This window comes from Bombus bifarius, unplaced genomic scaffold (assembly GCF_011952205.1).
Source record: "Bombus bifarius isolate JDL3187 unplaced genomic scaffold, Bbif_JDL3187 scf7180000007992, whole genome shotgun sequence".
Classification (NCBI taxonomy): domain Eukaryota; kingdom Metazoa; phylum Arthropoda; class Insecta; order Hymenoptera; family Apidae; genus Bombus; species Bombus bifarius.
Window position 1 is genome coordinate 915,411 of NW_022884373.1, and position 21,148 is coordinate 936,558.

Here is a 21,148-nt window from a genome sequence, read left to right on the forward strand (position 1 = left end):
TTAAAATTTCCAACTTTTTATCTTTACGTCCTAAAGGAGTTTTTTATAATCAGTACTAAAGTAGTTGATTGTTTTTATTCTATATTATATTTGTGCGATATTTCCAAAATGCCAGTACAATGGTTAGTAATAAAAAAATGTGAAAAAATTGCATACAAAGAAAAAATGTGCACCAGTATTGAGACAGGCAAAAATCAAGTGGGTAGCTTCCTCTGGATAGTCTCAATGCTTTCATGGAAAAAAATTTGGTCTGCAATATGAGACAAAATTGCTGTATCAGCCTATCGTCTTTGAAATTAAATTACGATTTCTATCTTTAATCCACAAATATTAGATCCATGCTACATTATTTAGACTATATCAAAAAATTAATATTTAAAATAATTTCAATATAAAGAATCGATTTTTCATTAATTAGACAATAGGGTAGTACAGTCATGCCTTTCATAATAAAACCATTATTTTCTCCAAGTTAAGAACCATACATTTTTTCCATGTCATTGAGTTACAAGATTTCTATAGTGACTAGATTCTTATGTTGGTAATATAAACGGAATACAATACAACATTTGATAATTGAAAGTAGATTTTTGACAAATGAAAACGAAATCAAGAATGAGAATATTTTGTCACAAAAAAAGATACTCGTTTATTTTCACTCGCATTTTTAAAAAGGGAAATATACGAGTGGTACGTACTCTTATGTTCTACCTCTTTTTTTTCTCTCTCGCCACTGGTAAAAAATAACGCATGTTTTCGTTTCGCCTATTTCTCCTGCCTCTTTTATCGACGCGATTAACAAACATCTCAGGTGGAGAAAGAAAAAAAAGAATTCGAAATACCAGCGAGCAATTTTTGCGGATGGTGTCGTTTACAATCGAGTGGTCTCGAGTATCTGTTTCTTGTCTACCCAAGTGATATTATCGCTCGAACAGTATAGTTAATCCGATCAAAGAACAACGAACCAAAGAAAGACGGGCTAAAACAACAAAGAACATAACTATATCTCGCGAAGGTTGTTTGTCAATGAAATGCACATTTTTTTACTGTAAGCCATTCTCATTGTTGTCTTTTCGAATGTCAGATCAGTATTCCTTCAAAATTTTTTTTCCTTCATTAATATTAATATTATTATTAATTATTATTAATATTATTATTATATATAATTCGACGCTATAATATTTACAGATTCTTCACATTGTAAAAAATATAACGTATTTCGTACTCAATATCATACGCAGGTAGTACTGAAAGGCCGATATACATCTAAATCGTGGTGTTTCTCGAATTAATGTGACCCAGTTGCGTAACAAATCTGCATGTATACATATATATTGTATGTATATATATATATTTATATATTTATATTTATATCATTTATTTATTCATTCATTTATTTATATCTAATTATAAAATCGTATGCGAATCGTTTTTTTATAGGTGGTGAATTCTTGTGCTTTCTCTTTTCCTAATCTTTTTCCTTCTTTCACTTTTGTTATAAAAGAAATAAAAAAAAAAAAGAAACGATAGATAATACTAAAAAATATTTGCTGGCTGAGAAACAAGGGAACGAAACGTACCTGGTCCTTGACACTTGATATGCTCACTCAGGCGAAGCTCGATTTTTTTTCTTTTTCTATTTCTTTTTTTTTCTAGTATTTTCTTAATGCTCGATAGCTTTCCAAGTAAGAGGACAGTTTTTTTTATCATTATTATTAGTAGTAGTACTTTATCATCTTTTTTTTGCATTTTTCGTTTTTTTGGGTTTCTCTTCATTTTTTCTCTCTCTCTCTCTCTCTCTCGTGTACAAAAGTTTTCAGTGCATTCTTTAGAAAAATATTCTTAAAACGCGATCCCACGCCGGAGAAACGTGTGCGTGTACGTTCAGAAGCGATACAAATATAGAAACTTCTTTTTTCCTTTATTCCGTTCTTTTTTTTCGTGCATTTAGTGTGTATATAATGTACTTAGAAAGCTATCCCGCGGGCAGTCAATGAGCGTCCTTTACTTTTCCCCCACCCCTGTGTCCAACCCCTCACTCTACCAGTTTTCTTTCCTTTTTTCGTTCTTTCTTTTTTTATTATTCTCTTTGCCAATCTATGGTTTTCGCGAAGCACAAAAAACCCAGGAGGGCGAAAAAACGTAACGATAATAGAGCGAGAGCGATTACACGTTTCACAAAGAGGCCCTTTGATTCGCCGTTGAAAGGCTTCTATACGCGGTTATTATCGTCGCCTTTTAATAGAAAAACTGCGGTTATAATCTACGGGATCACAGCGAGACTATGAATTTTCCGAGTGATAAAATAGAGGATACGAATAATTATATCTGTGTTGCCACCTCCTGTTCCCCCCTCCCACTCACTTTTCCCCCTTTTTTCTTCTTTGTCTGTGTTTATATTATTTGAGTACAATAACGAAATATATTAAATGGCCGATTCGCTACGTCGGTATACGCTTCACCAATCTTAAACTGACGAAACGTATTAGCACCCTTCATTAGACGAATACGCGAGGCTACTTCGGATTCTCCCTCTATATACTCTACTGTATATTCGAGTACTTCGTTCCCCTAATGCATATACATATACATATACATATACATATGTGATGTATAATGGTTTCTAAAGTATCAAATTATAAATACTAATATTTTGGAATGAGACTAAAATGTAAAAAATAACAAATAATCGTTTAAACTTATAATATATAATTATCTAACGTGAAACGTATAATTAAACTTATTATGAGAAATTAAAAAAAACATAGAAATTTCCGAACCATGTATAATAGTTATTAACGCACAAAGTTAAATGCTTTGCGATGTTAGAAAGAAGAACATCCAGCCCCGCATATTCGCTACGAAACGACATTTCTAAAAGTGCACCGACAATTGGAGAGAACGAATTAAGTGTACGATCGATAACTCTTCCCAAGAATTCTATATCGTTGGACTCATTTCTTTTTTGTCCTTTCTAACTACCAATGATAGAAATACTGTACATCAGTTCGTTTGAAACTTTTCAGTTCGATATCGCGGCCCTTCGACACATTCGAATACGGGAAGCGCTGTCGGTCGTGTACAATTCAACATTCGTAATCGATCCGAAAGACAGATAATTGAGACGAACAAGTAGATATTATACAAACTATAAATTCACATTTTCTTTTGTTTTTATAAAATCAGGATTTAATATCCTCCCATTAAAATTTGTAAAAAAGAAAAAAAGAGAAGATAATCAAATTGAACAACCCTCATTTTTTTTTTATTAAGGTACGTTATGCAGTGATCACACGGAAATTAATGACTTCGATGGTGGCATTAAATAATAATGTATCGAGCTAATGTAATGACTGTTATGGTATAAAAGCGGTATTTAACATCGGATAATATGATTTTTTTTTGATCACACGAGAAAAATTACACACGACCTACTACTACTTATAAGGGAGTCCATTGCTTCTTTTTTTTTTCTTTTTTGTTACATCTATCTGTTTACATTCACAAACTCAATGATAATCAGTTTCGAAAGGAGATTTTTTGTTCGTACAAAGCAATGGATATATTGATTATTATGAGTACCACATACGTATTTTGCAGTTGAAGGGATCAATGTACCAGCAAGCCTTCGTGAAAAAACATTGCAAAGTCTCACCTCTCTCCTCTTGCTGGTTTCTTTTGTTTCAAATTGGCCATAAAACTTTTTGGAATTGTATAAAGATCTTGTATTTTTGTTTCTATTGTACACACTTTACCATGTAAATCCTATAATTATGTTTACGATTGATGTTATGCACTACTGTCCTTCTGTAATATTACTGCAATTTTCTTTCCTCTTCTTTTCTTTTGTTCCTTTTCATTTCATGCTTTGATCGATTAAAGCACTGGGTGTTACGCTTTCAGTTTTTATTCTGATCAAGGTAATTCTTATTGAAATAAGAATACACACAATATCTGGTATACTATGAAATCTTTTTGATATTTATATTTTGGTCTTAAATATAAAATTCTATTCATTAGTGACCATTCTCAATACTCCATCATGTTCACCTCAATAAAATGTATTTCTAATATTGGAACTGTACAATCAATACCAGTACCATTAACGACACACCATTCAAGCCATCTATATAATGTACTGCAGCCTCTGACATTGAGCATAGGTAACATATCATTAATGGAAATCATTGCACAATGTATCTAAAACGACCTATCTTCTTTCCAATTCTTGACTGTACATTGTAAACAACATTTATTCTAATGTTTCCAATTCTTTTTAATATTTCAAATGGCTGACCATCACAGTGATTCCTTCAATATCTGCAAAGAGTTTGAATGCTTTGTTAATCTAACCTGCGAGTAATAGAGGTTCATGGACTGGAACAAATACGCAATGGGTGTATCTTTTAGATTGAGCAGAAAGCTAGACGTATCGAGTTTGGTTTTGCTGTTAACAAGTAACAACTACTGCAGGGCAGTTCTGTTATCACCCTCGATGGTATCTGTGTCCTTTCCTATTCCATTTGCTATTCCCTTTTCTCATTCTTTCTCTCTCGAGTATTGGTCCTTTGCTGACGGAGTTACCTCTTTCATTGCCCACTTATATCTACTATTATATATTACAATAATATTACACATAATACTATCCATGTATATTAAAATATTTAACAGCCAGCCAAATAGCAGGCTATGATTTTCCAATAGAAAAAGAACCAAGAGAGACGGCATGAGTCTTTGACGTATTTTGAATTCACAAAAATCCAGGCATTACAATCATAATATTAGTCTTACAGATTGGCGAATTCACAGCACAAGCCCAACATTGAGCCTAAGAGAGAGAGCGTAGCCACTGGATGAATGAAATTTTCACCAAGTGTACCGCGATCCAGCCACTATATGCATTTCCTTCACCTAACATGGCTCAATTAGCCCACGGTTCAGGATTTTGATTAATTATTAGAGGATGCTGCAACAACAGTAGCTTTTCTTCTCTTTCTCAGGGCTGACGTTCATCTCGCGTACAATCTCCGCAAACACGTCGTTCACATTCGTGCGATGTTTTGCAGATGCTTCGACGAATGGGCAACCCCAGAGTTGCGCCAGAGCGTTACCCTCGGCGGTATCCACTTCGCGTTGATGCTCGAGATCAAGCTTGTTCGCAACGAGTAATACAGGTACTCTTTCGGTACCTTTAACGCGCGTTATCAATTCCTTCATCGCCTTGATATCTTGGAAAGTTTGATGATTCGTCAGACTATAAACTACGACGAATCCTTGGCCGTTCTTTATGTATAGATCGCGCATACTCGCGAACTGTTCGGTACCGGCGGTATCGAGGATCTCGAGTACACACGGCGAGTTGTCCACTTCGATCTCCTTTCGATAAAAGTCCTCGATCGTCGGATCATACTTCTCCATAAAACATCCCGAAACAAATTGCACAGTAAGTGCACTCTTGCCTACCCCGCCCGAGCCGAGGACGACTACCTTGAACTCGCGCATCTCTTTGGCAGTTCGCCTCCGTCTCCTCCGTCTCCTCCTCCTCCTCGACGTGTCCAGGACCGAGAGGAAGGTTCTCTCTCTCTCGAGTACCTTTTAGCCGATTATCGTTGCACGTTTGTTCTTTCTCGAACACTACAAAAATTGACTGCCGCTATATTAACTCTGTCTTCTTCGTATCGTTGAGACGATCGCGTTAGAACTAGAACGATTCTTATTGCCGGACAAAGGCATTGATGATATTATTAAACGATGAATCGTGCACAAGATTTTACCGTGATCGAAACGTAGCCGTTCTTAAGGTCCGAAGAAGACATGACAGCACCCGTATTCACACTCTCTGTCACACACCGCAGTCCCCTGGCGACGTTCGCCTGGCCTGCCTCCTTCCTGTCTTTCCTCTACCCCTCACTTCTTCCCTAGATCTGACGTGCGTGACGCCATCTTATCACACTTGGATTTTCTTTTCGTACCTCCTGCGCCGAACATCGGACCACTGCCTGAACTGCCTCTATCCGCTTTCAACCTATAACTAGTTTACGTCTACTCAATATATATCTTTCCAAAACTTATCTCGTAAGGGACTGAAAAATTGTGCTTTAAGACCTGTTTCCAAATTTTCCGGCATGGCTCCTTTTTACTTGATCGCACTGTTCTACGATTGGTGAATACCGATCGGGTCGGAAAAGTCGTAACGAATCGGAGCGCTCGATGAGGGGACTGACTGTTCGCTCTTTCTTTGTGTATAATCGTACACCCGAGGAAAATAGTAAGAGAGGAATCACGGAAACTCCCTTTACCGGATGCAAGTGTCATTCTCTTATCTTCCAGACAGCACTATCCACGATCTCAAAAGCCACGAACTCCCAAGCATTCATCAGTGAGTTTTATTAATATCACAAATCATTCTGTAAAATTTTGTTTTTTGTTTATTTTTGGTTTTTAATAAATTTTATAATAACAAAATTTTTTGTTCTAAGATGAGAATTGGAATAATCGTTATTTATATTAACTTATAATCATAGTTATTATAGTAATACATATATATGTAATAAATTGAAAAGCAATCAAAGTTGTATTAAACGTACATATTTGTAAGCAAAGATTGTACTAAGTTTTAATCCCCGTTACAATAAACGCAAATAACAACAGTAATAATAATTTGTATTAGCATAAATTTGATTGTTTATTAAAAATCATCGGAATTGCATACTTCCTTCTATAGTGGTTAAATAAAGGTACAACGTTATACCGGGTTTGTTAAATGATTCATAGAACACGAACCACTTTTCGTTGATGGTATTTGCAATTTTAATTGCTTTTTTCGCAAAGTCAATCGTATTGCGTCATTGAGCAATAGAAAAATAAGCGTTGTCTATTCGTTTATACAGAGTTTCTCACTTACATGAAAACACCGCATAAATACGATATTCCTAAAATAGATCAATAAAAAAAACACCTAAAGAGATGTGCGTGACAAGAAAATTCGATTTCTATTGAGCTTGTTGCTTCGTATGTTTTTATTGAATATTTCCCTTTCTTTTGCATAGTGTTGAAAAAAAAGAAAGATAGGGTTAGGGAGGGAGAAACAGGGAGAACAAGAAAAAGAAAGAGATAACGAGAAACTACAAGTAAGTTCATGTTTCGTTTTTCATCGTTAAAGGGCGTAGCTAATACTTTTCTGAAAAACCGGAAGCGCATGTTGCTACCGTATCTTGCGGTTTACAGAGACCTCCCGTTTCTTTTGTACTGGTGTATCCCCATGTAGATATACGTCATTCCTATAGTCAAGCACTAACGACCTTGTGGTATGCGAACGCAGACACATGTGAGACACGATGACATCATCCGATGAAAGTGTACATAACTGAACAATGCATCACTTTACGTAGTATTTGGTGACGAATGGTGATAATTAGTTACTAAAGGTTAATACTCATTAATCTTTTGAAAAGTCCCATCCTTCTGCGTATTAGAAGAATTATAGTTTAGTTAATTTTTATCTTCAGTACAAGAATTTTCATTTCTTTTTTTTTTAGGAATTATTTAATATCTAAATAAAAATAATATAATAATTTGATAAAAATAATTATACTGCAGTCATATTTTAATAATTTCAAATATATTATAGGTAGGTTTTATTTGCAAAATAATAAATTATACTTTATTAGAAATCTGTACAAATATATAATAACACATGTTACACATTTTTATACAATATAAACATGTTATGAATGTCGGTGCTTGGTAATATAATAAATAAACAGAATGTAAGCTAGAATTGATAATTGTACGAGCAAGTAAATGATTTATTTGGAAATATCATCGAATCAGCTATCGTTGAATATACAGAACAATGCACATGGTTCTTGAAACGCACGTGCACTTATCGCCACGCTTATCGATGATTTTCAGTGTCATTAATTGGAGCATCACCGAAATGTGGTTCGCTCCGATCGTGTAACGCTAATTCGTATAATTTGTCGTTCGTTCACCGTGAAAAGCGTAATCAGTGCGTGTTACGAGCGCGCACATTGAAAAAAGATCGTACGAACGAAAAGTTATCGAGGTTGTTCGTAACAAACGAGGAAACCGTCGATTAGGTCTCATGAAATCTAATTCAAGGCTATTAAAAAGTAGCGCATTCAATGAGGTTGAAACTAGATTAAGGTGTTATTTTTCTTTTCAATTCGCACTACACTTTCCTGCCTATTTTGCTGCATGTGTATTTTACCAACTATTTTTTCCTTTTCTTTTTCTTTTTTAAATTATATCGTGTTACATTATAATTTAATAAGACATAAGAACTCATAAGAATTTTAATTTATCCCATATTAAATATATTATAACCGTAAAAATGTATGTACATAACCTAAATAGAGCGAATAAAAGTGGAAATATAGAGTCCTTAGAAAAATATACACTGTGTTTTATATATAACGATAGATAGCGGATGTTTGTACGATTTTATATTTTTATAAACCTGACTAAAGAAATAGAGTCTATATAAAAATTTGTTTTGTCCATTGAATGTCATAATATATATGTCGGAGACAGGTTAGAATTTTTGGGCGTTCGATGAATCTTTACTTACTTTACCGTCGCGGATGTAGCTAATATTTATCGGTACAAATGTGGACACTACAAGAGGCTATGAGTAATGGCGATAGAATGGTCGAGATGATGGTGATAACGAATTCAGGTTCGATAACGAATCCACGGTCCACGGGATGACGAGTACCAACTCAATCAGCAATTCGTCCAACGACTAACTAACTCACTCACTTACTAACTCACTCACTCACTAACTCACTAACTAACTAACTAACTAACTAACTAACTAACTAATTAACTAACTAATTAACTAACTAATTAATTAACTCGTAATCCAAATGAAACTGCCCTTACATATTCCTGTCCTCACTTCTCGGGTCAATCTTTGTTTTTAATCCCTCCCGTTCCTCCCGTGACCGTGGCTATGTCTAGTGACCCGCTATGTCACTTCGAGCCCGAACCCATCGTCATAAAGCCAAATTAGAACATTAGAACTATTTTTTATTTTTATTACTTAAGTGTAGCTATAGTAAAAGTCTGTACTAGGGTATTGGGGATTTTCCGAACATTCCGGATGGGAAATCTCGATGTTTTTTCATCTCCGACATATATGTCGGTTCCTTCGGACAAAATGAGTACCAGCTATTGATGCATCTACCTACCTGCAGACTCGCTATAAAACCTAGGTTTTTGTTAATTAAGGTTCTTCAAACGGACAGACAGTCTTTGTCCCAAATTAACCAATTGACAGCAACGTCAATTTCCCTTACTTCCTGAACGAGGGCTATACTCGACGAATCCGATGATCTCGTGTCCTTAGACACACCCCATCATAGTTTTCCTCTGTGGCATCATTGGAACGAAGGGTCATTTCTTCTTGCGATCTCATCGACGAAGAGACTAGCGTCTTACGATCTGTGAGTATTATACGTTTGAGTTAGATTTTGTGAGCAAGTATATCTATCATTCCGTTGACCGCGGATTCGTTATCGAGCATAAGACCAACGTCACTAGTGTCGCGAGCGCCCAACCGCCGCGGTTGATTGTCAAGTCGGTAATATCCATACTTGTGTTAACAAACCGTACCTTTGTTATACCACAACGATGGCCAATTCCAACGAAGATTTATCAAACGCCCACAACCTTATTCCTGACGCTTCTCCGACATATATTCTACTTTGGATGTCTTTCACATTCTTGTATATATTATATGTATTTTGTAGATTTTTGGAAATTTACAGAAATCTTGAAAATTAAATTTCCCAAAAATGCAAACATCCGCAGTCTAGTAATGAAGTTACAAAATATAATCTTGGAAATTGTTAAAGACAATAACAAATTTTTTTTTTTTTTTGAATAATCTGATTGAGTAATCTGATTTGAGTTCTACGATTTATTGGAATCTTTCATAGGATACTCTTAAGGATGTTTTTGAACTGAGACACCAAAAAAGAATTTTGCTGTTACCCTTAATAATTCTTGAGATAACTATAAATCAGTATGCAAAACAATGAAAACGTGATGAATAATGTTTAATTGATGTATGGATAATGATAATGAAAAGATAAAAACAAATGCTACTATCATGCAATTATATGCTAATTGAATTTGTAATAGTATAGTTTATACTATGATTGAATTGGTATCTGACCAGCAATATCCGTGTAATTTATCGATCATAGACATATCGAGAGACAAAGGATTGTTATCAATGAAAGAATGGAAATTTATCGACTATAGTTCATACAGTTCATATCCTCCCATAAGTTACAACGACCTTTACGAGCGGACAATGACCTGACAATTTCAATAACATAAACAGTATTATACGATTAGAGTTTCGTCACCGCACGATCTTTTTCGTAACTACACTCAGTGCAACCGCTCTGTTGATAAGAAAGGTCGTTATACGAACAGCATTACCGACTAGGGGATATACACAAACATAACCTAGATACCGAAACAAAAAGTAAACAAAGCGAAGAGAAATGCTTTGATTGTTACCTTTTTACATAGAATTATATCACTTAATGTTTGTATAATACATACAGTAAGTTCTTCACAAAATACACATGCAAATGCGTATTTTTGTATGCATGTAATAAAATTACTTACATACTAAGAATACCATATACATACATATGTTACTAAATTTTAAAAGAATTCGAATTGTATGTTTGCAGCTTCTTTACTAAAATGATAAAATTAGATATTAAGCTTGATTTTTGATTTAATTGATTTTAATTTTAATTTTAATTGATTTTTGATTAAGATTGATTTTTAATCATGATTTTCTTTTTAGTTTCAGGGAAGATAGGAGTTTAAGAAGTTTTATCTTGTCGTGGATTTTAAGAAAGTAATTTATTTAAACAAAAAAATGCCGACTTTTGCTACTGCACCATTACCTGATGCATTTTCAATACCTCAACCTGGAATCCCACAACCCGGGATAGTACCTGGGATACCACAACCCGGGATAGTACCTGGGATACCACAACCCGGGATAGTACCTGGGATACCACAACCCGGGATAGTGCCTGGGATATCACAACCCGGGATAGTACCTGGGATACCACAACCCGGGATAGTACCTGGGATACCGCAACCCGGGATGACATCTGGGATACCACAACCCGGGATGGCACCTGAGATACCACAACCCGGGACGGCACCTGGGATACCACAACCCGGGACGGCACCTGGGATACCACAACCCGGGATGGCACCTGGGATATCACAACCCGGGATGGCACCTGGGATACCACGATCCGGGATGGCACCTGGGATATCACAACCCGGGATGGCACCTGGGATACCACGATCCGGGATGGCACCTGGGATACCACAACCCGGGATGGCACCTGGGATACCACGATGCGGGATGGCACCTGGGATACCACAACCCGGGATGGCACCTGGGATACCACAACCCGGGATGGCACCTGGGATACCACGATCCGGGATGGCACCTGGGATATCACGACCTGCACCACCACCATATGGGATATCAATGCCAGGACCTGAAGCACCACAACCAATGATGCCACAAGGTAAAATTATTTAAAATTTATTTTTCTAGTTCCTGTATCTATAAATATGGTTACCTATTTGTAAATGTTTAACATATATTTCTATAGGTTTCCGTTATTTAACAAAAATTTTCTCTGCTCGAAAATTTCAAACGATTACTCGGGATAATATAAAATTGTTGACGAGGTAGATATAAAATTCTTGATTAAAGCACCCTTGAGATATTCGCGTCTTATCAGATTCCGTCAAGATTATTTTTTATGTAGAATGTCTTCGATAAAAGACTTGTTGGCACAAACTGTACTTATATTAATCAGAAATAGATTATTAAAACGTTAATTCGAATATTTGAATTATCAAGAAATAATTAATACACAAGTAATAATACATCAATACAGAAGTAAATTATAAAACTTTTTTAACTAACTATAAATACCGAAGTCTAATGTCATATTCTTCGTACATTTGGATTACATATCATTTGAACAAATAGATAGAACGATCTATACTCATGATCTATACTACTGATCCATATTCATAAAATTAAATATACAATATATAAACGTTATATTATGTTTTTATTAAAGATTAACTTTAGAGTAATACTATAAAATATAATCCTTTCATAACAATCCTGTAGCTTTTTAAATACTTGCAAAGCTTCTTCACCATGTTCAGGTAGTAACTCGACTTTGAATTTATCACTCACTAATATTATCTGGGTACATACATATAGTAAGAGAAGAGAGGTTCGTAAACGAAGCACGATACAGCCGCTGTTTGCCGAGTGACGATCAGTAAGTAGATAATAGTCGTCTTCGTTGATGGAAGCGTCACGTATGCAGGATAAGTGACATCCAGTTTCGTGTTTTCGCTCGCATCGTTCTCTTATCGCTAGTAAATACTATTTGTGATCTTGATCGATTCCTAAATCTTTCTAAAAAAAGGTACAACGTAAATCAATTAATATGGTTCATCTATAGATCGTGCGTGTCGATACTTTAAATCAGTTAATATTATTTGTGATCAAGAAAAAAAACATATTATGTAAATACCGGTAGAGCAGTTACTTATAAGTGTTAAATATTGACCAGCTACTAATTATAAGTGTTATCAGTGATAAGCGTTTAATAAGAATCGTGAAAAATAAACATATTCATTAGTGAAATGTTATCACAGCGATATTATAGTAAATAATTAATGACCAGAGTTGATTTATAATATCTGGTTATGGATGAATGTATAAATTTATATATAATTACAATCAGAGTTGCTATGTGACTATTGCAAGCACTTCGTATACTTACTTTTCTATTATTGTACTTCTTTACGATTCTTTCTTTTACTTTGCGTGTAACGCGATACTTTTATTTATCGCTACACTGTGGATCATTATGCAAAATGTAAATTAATACTTAAGTTCAATTAAAGAAGCGAAACATACATAAACATACATATAGAAATTCAAAATCTCAAATATTGAAATATAGCAATGAGTATTTTACTTTGAATATTTTGTATATTTTTAGAATATTACATACTTTCCATATACTTTTACATTTTTGCATATTTCATTTTCTCTGAAATGTACAAATATTTTCAATCTGTTTATCACTGACTTGCCACTTCTTTATGTCCTTCGAGCAGTTTCATCGAGCAGATAGTCACTAAGAAATAAGACTATTACAAAAATGAATAAACTATTAATGATGGAGTTAGTAATTGAAGATGTTAAAAATTAACATTTCTTTTGAACTCATTAATTCCTTACAATTATTTCTACCATAAACAATTTTCAATAACATGTGGTTTTGTGATTCTCGATAAAAGAAAAATTATTTTATCTAAACGAAACTTTCGAAATAACCTTTGATTCTCGTGATGGTCGAGTAGTAAAATGGCAGTTGTGTATTATGGTTGTGTGCTAAAGTGATTCATGGGTAATTTATGGTACGCAAAGGTTAAGGAATATTCTGGCTAATTTATGAAACAACGAGTCGGAAATGTGTCGTCGGATTGACAATCTGCTACCGACGAAGGGCTGGATAATTATGTTGCATAAAATTTCACTTCGTGGCGCTATAAACACCTTCAATTTTGCTGTTCCCTTCTCTAACGCGACGCTTCTATTGTAATACTTTCTCAGAGTTTTGGCATAATCAAAATTTCCAATCGCATTTATTTTACAAGACAATAAAAAGGTTATTTAAAGAACTCAGTTTATGATTGTACTTGGAAGAAACACTTTGTGCAAAAAATCACATAAAATTTGAAAAACAATCTAGGAATAAAACATGTATATAAACAGAATTATCTTAAGAAGGTAAATAATATATGGAATAATCCATGGAAGATAAAGAAATGCGGAAAAATAAATAGAGTATAGGGAAAAGATTGGGATTATTTTAAGATACTATATTAAACAGTTGGAAAAGTTTTAACTCAGGGGGAGCATTTATTGTTTTCTTTATCTAGAAAGATAACGTGAAAAAGCAAACCGTTCTAACTAAAACTATCTTAAGGAAAGTACATAAGTTTTATCATTTTGCTGAGCAGAGGAAACTTGAGAAAATAGCCGACATTAGTATATTGAGTGCTGTCAAAGTTTCGGTATTCCGTAACGCGGTTTCACGTATCGCATAAATTCGTCAAGTACATGTCCATTCTTTCGAACGTTTCAAAATGCGGAAAAATAGAAAATTATTCGAAAATAGTATACACTGACGTATAAGTAAACAATTTTTGCTGAGACTAATAAACAATCTTAAATTATTGTTTATAATTCTAAAAAAAAAATAAGAGTGGGAATTTTGTCTGTGAGATGCATTTTTTATTTATACAAACGCTTGTTAGAAAATGAGAAAGAGTTAAGGAATGATCACTAGAAAATAGTACATATTGTAATGTTGATAGGAAATTTTTAGTGGAGCTAATAAGCAAGTTAGAAATGTTTATTACAATTATGAAAAGCAAAAGGTGAAGATTTTGGTTGTGGAAAAAGTGTGTGAGTGATGGAGTCGGAATATATTGAAACTTCCTGGAAGGGAAAGATACAACAGATTCGAAAACGGCTTCGTGCTTTGGTTAGAAACACGTTAAAGAGATATAGATCAAAGAAGAAGGGCTATACCAGATTCCTTACGGATGAGGAAAAGAGGTGATTCTATTACACGCTTGGACTGCCGATTTAATGGCCTGAAATTAAATTTATGGAGATCCTTCACCCGATAGAAATAAATTTGAAAATTTGATGGTTACAGATCGACTGAGACTAACGATCATTTTGTTTTTAAATTGAAGTTAGAATTTAAATTAACCCTGCCACAGTCTTCGCATTTCAACGTTGCGTTCTTGTTCTCGTCTAAAGGAATAGGAAATTAGTATTTTAGTCTTTATATATTTTTATAAATATCTTTTATAATCGATATTTTCTATAAATACTTTGCTTAGATATTTTTTTATAACTATTACTTTTTATAAATATTGTTATGGAAAACTTTGTCGTAAAAGAGGAGACAAGAAATTATATAATATATCTATTTCTTGTTATAATAAATATAAATATAATATATTTGTATTCTCCTAAAAACTTAAGAATTTTTTAACGATTAAAAAAAAGGACAATTGGATCGAAAATGATTCAAACGATGTATAGCTAAATTGGATTAAATCAATTTTTTTTAATATATTAAAAAATGGCCTATAATTAGAAGAAAACATAAAAAAAGAGGTAACTTAAATTTTAATAAATCTTTCATTTTAGGTGGTTGGTCACCGCGGAATACGACTTGTCCACCCGGCTTGGAATACCTTATAGTCCTTGATCGTCTGTACATACGGCAACAACTTGAACTATTGGAAGGTTAGTATTGTATCGTTCGAAACACAACATGCTGTATCTCTCTACTAAACAATGCAAATGTCCGTTGTAACAGTTGTCAATTTGTCAATGAACCAATTAAATAATTACAGTTGTTGTTGGATGGGAGACTGAGAACAAATACTTTGTAACGAATGCTAATGGCCAGCCACTGTTTTATATCATGGAAGAGTCAAATATATGCGCGCGTATGTGCCTGGGTACTCTACGTAATTGTATATTACACGTGGATGACACCAATCACAGGGAAGTCCTACGTATGGTTCGACCCTGCAGGTGTTCAGGTTGCTGTTGCTTTTGTTGCATGCAGGTATTTCATCCTTTAATATCAATCTGAGAATACGATTGAATACGTACAATGAGTAATCATACGGATAAATAGAATTGAGGTGTTAATATTATATCTAAAATTTGATACCTGATCTTAAATAACTTTAAGTATTATAAATACTTCTCTGCAAAGCTAATCATTCTGACATATACCCTTTCGGTCGCCTACTGGAAATATACAGAATGTCCTAGTTTTTTTTCGGCCATACGTTGTCAGTATATTCTAAAGATCAGAATAAGCAAAGATTGTGATATAGCATATGTCATTGGAAGTATTATTATGATACAAAAGAGTTATAACACAAAAAGGAATACGATATACGAAATGGATGGTAACGAATATGTGTTACTATATTTACTATAAAGTATGAATAGACAACAAATATCTACATCTACATATTTATCTTAAACTTAGTATTTAAATGTTTAGCAGGAATTCATAGTAAACAATTCTATTTTAATACTACCATATGCAATGCAGGATATATTCATTTCACATGTTTCTTTGAAATAATACACCGTGACGATATATTATACAAGCTTCGTCATGAGTTAGCCAATCAGTTAACGAAGGACACGTCTGGCAAGTGCGTTACTGTAATTTATAGCGGGCAGTAGATACGGTTTGCAAAACGTACGTCTGAGTTTCTTCTCCAACATGCTGTGCACACAACGCGCGAACTTTCTTCGCACGTGCGCACCATCTGTGACGATTACCTTTGACGAAAAGTTATTCGGCACATTAGAAAAGCCGGTCACGATCGATACTCTTTGACCAGTACCGCTCGTTGAAGCCGCTTTTGGATACGTCGTTTCGGCCTCTAGTGAAGAACCTCACTCACTCGATCCCCGTAGAAGAGCTCCTGTAAATAGAACCCTTTAATACAAATACTCCTCGAACGCACAGTCGTTACAGAAGAAAGTCGAACGGATAACTTATAATACATAATAACAAATATTTTTACAGGGGTTCAAACATCTGTCACTTCATCCATTCTGATTTATAAAGAAAGATATTTTTATATTAACACATTGTACTGACAAGCAAATTTTGTATATTTTACTTTGGGAGCTGCAATAGAGTAAAATATACTAAACTGTAATATTTAATTTGTGCAAAATATTAGTATATTGTATTTGCGCATTTTTTTCTGGCAATGTTATGTAAGTCATTCACATTATTGAAAATTTGTTAGTCCATGAAATTTATCTTATTCCAATCATTTAAAAAATCTGGTAACGTGCATCACTGATGACCATGCCTGCCAACGTGTTGAAACATACTAATTTTGTGATACTTTTTTATATTTTCAAAATTACTATTTGTAAATTTGAAAGAACTAATGTTTTGGATATAACGAGCATAACGTGGTTAATTGTAATACTTTATTTTTAAATTATTCCATTAGTTATCGCGAATGTTATTTTGTAGCTTTCATTTATGATTAAAAAGAAACACGTTTGAATTATGCATAGAGCAAGCACGCTATGCCGATTTTTGTGCATCTACCTTGCGCAACCTTGTAGAAGATAGAAACAGTCAGCATGCTGACCAAACCTTTTTTCACATTCTTTATACTCATGAATTCTTTGATTCAGATTTATTAATAGCAACGTATGAATATTTAGCAAAACGATATTGGACGTACTTAAATATTAAAACTAGAATCAGATTTATTCCCTTCCTTCAATCATTCCTCATAGTTGTTTTGAATTTCGAAATTACCGCCATTCTTTTTCCTAAAAGGTTATATATTTAAATTATTTAATTAAATTTAATTTAATTTAATTTGCATTTGAATTTGAATTTATTTTCAGATGCTAGAGGTGTATTCTGGAGAAATGCTTCTCGGTTCTGTAATAGAAGATTGCCATATTTTTAGGGCTTCGTTTTCTATTCGCGATGCATCTGGGGAAACAGTTTTAAAGATTACGGGACCATACTTTAGATTTTGCGGAAACGCGACATATAAGGTAGAACATTAATTGTAGTATATATTAATTGTAATAATAGTTACAGAACATCTTTTTAAAGATCATTTAACTAGTATTTACATAACTCTTTTCTCCTTTCCCTTAGATAAAGTCTGCTGATGGGCTACATAGAGTTGGAGAAATTAAAAAGAAATGGAGTGGTTTTACTACAGAATTTTTTACAGACGCTGATAATTTCAGCCTACATTTTCCTACGGATTTAGATGTTAAAATTAAAGCTGTTTTACTCGGTGCCTGTATTCTCATCGTAAGTTATCATATAGACAGATTTGTACATATATTAATATCAATAAATTTATCGATTTTACAAATATTTATGTTTTAGGATTTCATGTATTTCGAAGGAAACACCAAAAGGAACTCTATATAGAATTCGTAAAATGCTTAAAGGAATATTTACTGATCTGAAATGAATAGTTTATTGTTGTGCTCTATTATAATATAAGGTAAACAGCTTGCAATGAAGAATCACTGTTGTTGAAAGCTGTCAACTTTACCTAAACTTTTTCAGCTTAAAATTTGTCATATTTTTTATATCAAATTATTAATGAATACGTGTAATACTGTTAACAAATATGATGTACAAGTACTATTAAGCTATCAGCATCATTGCTATTTCTGTATTCAATGTTGGAACGAATTTATCGTATATTTTTATATTTGTATATATATTGCTCATCTTCCTATAAAGGGTATGTTCAGAAGTTTTCGAACAAATACGTTTTACGACTTTTATTACGAGATTTTCGCAATATTTCTAATATAACACGAACACGAATTATTAGGTTATAAGTTTTTAATTTACTTTAATGCAAATATATGTACACAGTATACAAATATTATACAGGGTATTTTTGAAATTATGATATAACCAGAAAGGAGGTGATTCCTCATGTAAAAGTAAGTTGAAAATATAGAATGAAATTTGCTCATATCTGCCTATTTCACTCAATCTGGTTAGTTGCCGTTACTTTTACTCATTTTTATGAATATCAATCGGGATTTAGTATAATTGTAACTAATATAGTTACTTTTAATGACTTATTTAATTTAATAGTTTATAAATTATTGAAAATGTCTTTGTATCACAGATAGATATTATGTACTTCCTTGGCGAATTAAAGAAGCATGGACTAATGATAATATGTTAATTCCTATATCTCACATTTCATATTTTTAATTGGATGACCCCGCATTAATGAATATTCAAACTCGATTTTCTCGAAGACGAAGCTCTATACGAAAATATTTTAATTATTCATTATCATATTATTTATTATCATATTTTCGATTTAGTTCTACATAAGGAATCACTTGCTTTCTGTTTATACTACTATTTCGGAAACACTGTATATACATAAGTTTTTATAATTGCGGGTTATATATACTCTTTTTATATTTTTGTGCATTTGCTTAAGGGCATTAAATATTTGAACTGCCTTAATATTTATCGGACAAATGTAATTACTCATCATAAATAATGTTAATCTTTTTGATAAAAGACTTAATTCTGTTGTATGATTAAAAGATCTCCTAATTGTCATTTAAAGATATCAAAAGGAATCAAATTAAATAAAGAAGGACAATTATTGTGTATGTCTTTATTCGTGTTTTAAATTCACATCTTCATACATCTGATAGTGGAGCTGTTACCGCCTCAGCTGCAGCACATAGTATGCTATATTTGTCGCAGATGTTCTTGGTTTTAGTAAAAAATGAGAATGGAAAAACAATATGTGTGTAACATCCTTTCCTACACACGTTAGAAAACGGCCACCGAGATGCTGCAGATATTGCACTCGTTGCGTTTTTTTAACACATCAAGGACCGGATTCACGCGCTAAATTTAGGTTTCAAAATGGAGACTTCACACTTCTTTGTCATATCTTCCAGTTTTTTAACGCTCGAGAATCTTCTCTTATTATTTTTCGCAATTTTTATAAAAAGAAAGATAATAAAATTTATACGCACACTAAACTGTCGCAATGATTGAGCGTAAATTCTTCCACTTTTGGCGAAAGATGAGATAATATTAATTTTAAAACATAAAAGGTTGTTAAAGCCAATACTTTCAAAAGAGTTTTGACAGTTCTCAAAATGGCGGCAGTTCAGATGTAGAATTATATAATTAAATCCAGATACTGTAATACTCTCGACAAAACGTTTCTTGCCTTTTTTTCATCCATACAAATTCGTCTTTTATATTGATATCAAACGACGCGACTTATTTCGTCGAAAATAGGGTCAAAAAGGATCGATTTCTCGTATGGAACACCGTACAAAAATCCAGGGCGTCCTCAACGTGTTAAGCAAAAGGTCTCACGACCCGTTTGTAGTTTTCGATCAATGTAAACGTCATACATAACGATACATCTTGTTTTTTTCCTCGTCATTAGACGTTATTACAAATGTTGAATTATTTCCATCGCGAGACAACATGGTGCAGATACAACGATACTTCCGGTTCATAGTGGTAGAAAGAGAAAAGCAAAAGGTTCGAGGCAAAACGAAGAAAGGAATGATAGAGAAAATGAAAGAATACTGCGTGTATTTTTTCTACATGCTGGATATTACATGTCCTTAGAAAAAAAAAGAAAGAAGAAAACAGGGTGAAATAAAATTAAAATACTGTTAAAGATATAATATAATGCGTATTATATAGAACTTATAATACAAGCTTTTTCTTCTCTTTTCCATTTTCTTTTTGTTCGTACGGATTGATACAAAGGAACTTGAGTCAACGTAAGAGACAATAATATAATAATAATAATAATAATAATAATAATATAACGGTAATAATATTAATTAATAATAATAATAGTAATCATATCGCGTGTGTAAAGAGGGAGGTGGAGACCGTAGAGACGTGCAAAAGTTCACCGTTCACGACAATTCTAGATATTTTTTCAAAAATTTAGGATATTTAAGATTCGATCTTTAGATTTTGACTAGGCTAGCTAGAATCAATAGCTAGATCAGAATCAATATAGCTAGAAAGCTATAGAATCAATTTTTATCGCGAACGACGCTTACATCGTCTCCGTTTGGAACTCTAAGAACGCGCTTTATAGCTGCGTGAAGAGATCTTAGCACATCGAGGACCAAAACCATATTATACCACCATTATTATACCACGTGACAAAAAGCGTGGATCAGAAATCCCAGAAATGCCCCATTGTCTTTTAGAAATTGTTTCTTTTTTTAGGATATCCTCCTATTATTCTTTAATTTCCTTCCTCACGTTTGAAAACGTGAACAAACTATAATACATTTTTATCTTTCTCTTCGATATACGCGTTTCTTTCAGTTTATGCGGGAAACAGTATGGACATTTCTTAAAGATGTTTGAATTTCGTTTTC

At 33.4% G+C, this 21,148-nt stretch overlaps 2 protein-coding genes across 4 annotated transcripts; one reads left to right on the top strand and one right to left on the bottom strand.

The window, feature by feature from the left end:
- Window positions 1–1,790: 1,790 nt before the first annotated feature.
- LOC117205697 (ras-related protein Rap-2a) lies at window positions 1,791–6,007 on the bottom strand. Its single transcript, XM_033444378.1, has 2 exons — window positions 5,775–6,007; window positions 1,791–5,634 (listed from the first exon to the last, which is right to left on the bottom strand). Exon 2 carries the CDS (start codon window positions 5,500–5,502, stop codon window positions 4,957–4,959), a length of 546 nt encoding a protein of 181 aa, XP_033300269.1. The 5' UTR covers window positions 5,503–5,634; window positions 5,775–6,007; the 3' UTR covers window positions 1,791–4,956.
- A 235-nt stretch (window positions 6,008–6,242) lies between these two features.
- Window positions 6,243–19,734, top strand: LOC117205693 (phospholipid scramblase 3-like). 3 transcript variants are annotated; one of them, XM_033444370.1, is made up of 8 exons: window positions 6,256–6,379; window positions 7,050–7,130; window positions 10,856–11,603; window positions 15,347–15,445; window positions 15,556–15,773; window positions 17,612–17,767; window positions 17,874–18,035; window positions 18,114–19,734. In XM_033444370.1, exons 3-8 carry the CDS (start codon window positions 10,931–10,933, stop codon window positions 18,156–18,158), a joined length of 1,353 nt encoding a protein of 450 aa, XP_033300261.1. In that variant the 5' UTR covers window positions 6,256–6,379; window positions 7,050–7,130; window positions 10,856–10,930; the 3' UTR covers window positions 18,159–19,734. The 3 variants fall into 3 exon arrangements, with proteins under 3 accessions (XP_033300260.1, XP_033300261.1, XP_033300262.1); XM_033444369.1 differs by lacking the exon at window positions 7,050–7,130 and having other exon boundaries at window positions 6,243–6,379; XM_033444371.1 differs by lacking the exons at window positions 6,256–6,379; window positions 7,050–7,130 and adding an exon at window positions 10,090–10,603.
- The last annotated feature ends 1,414 nt before the right edge of the window (window positions 19,735–21,148 follow it).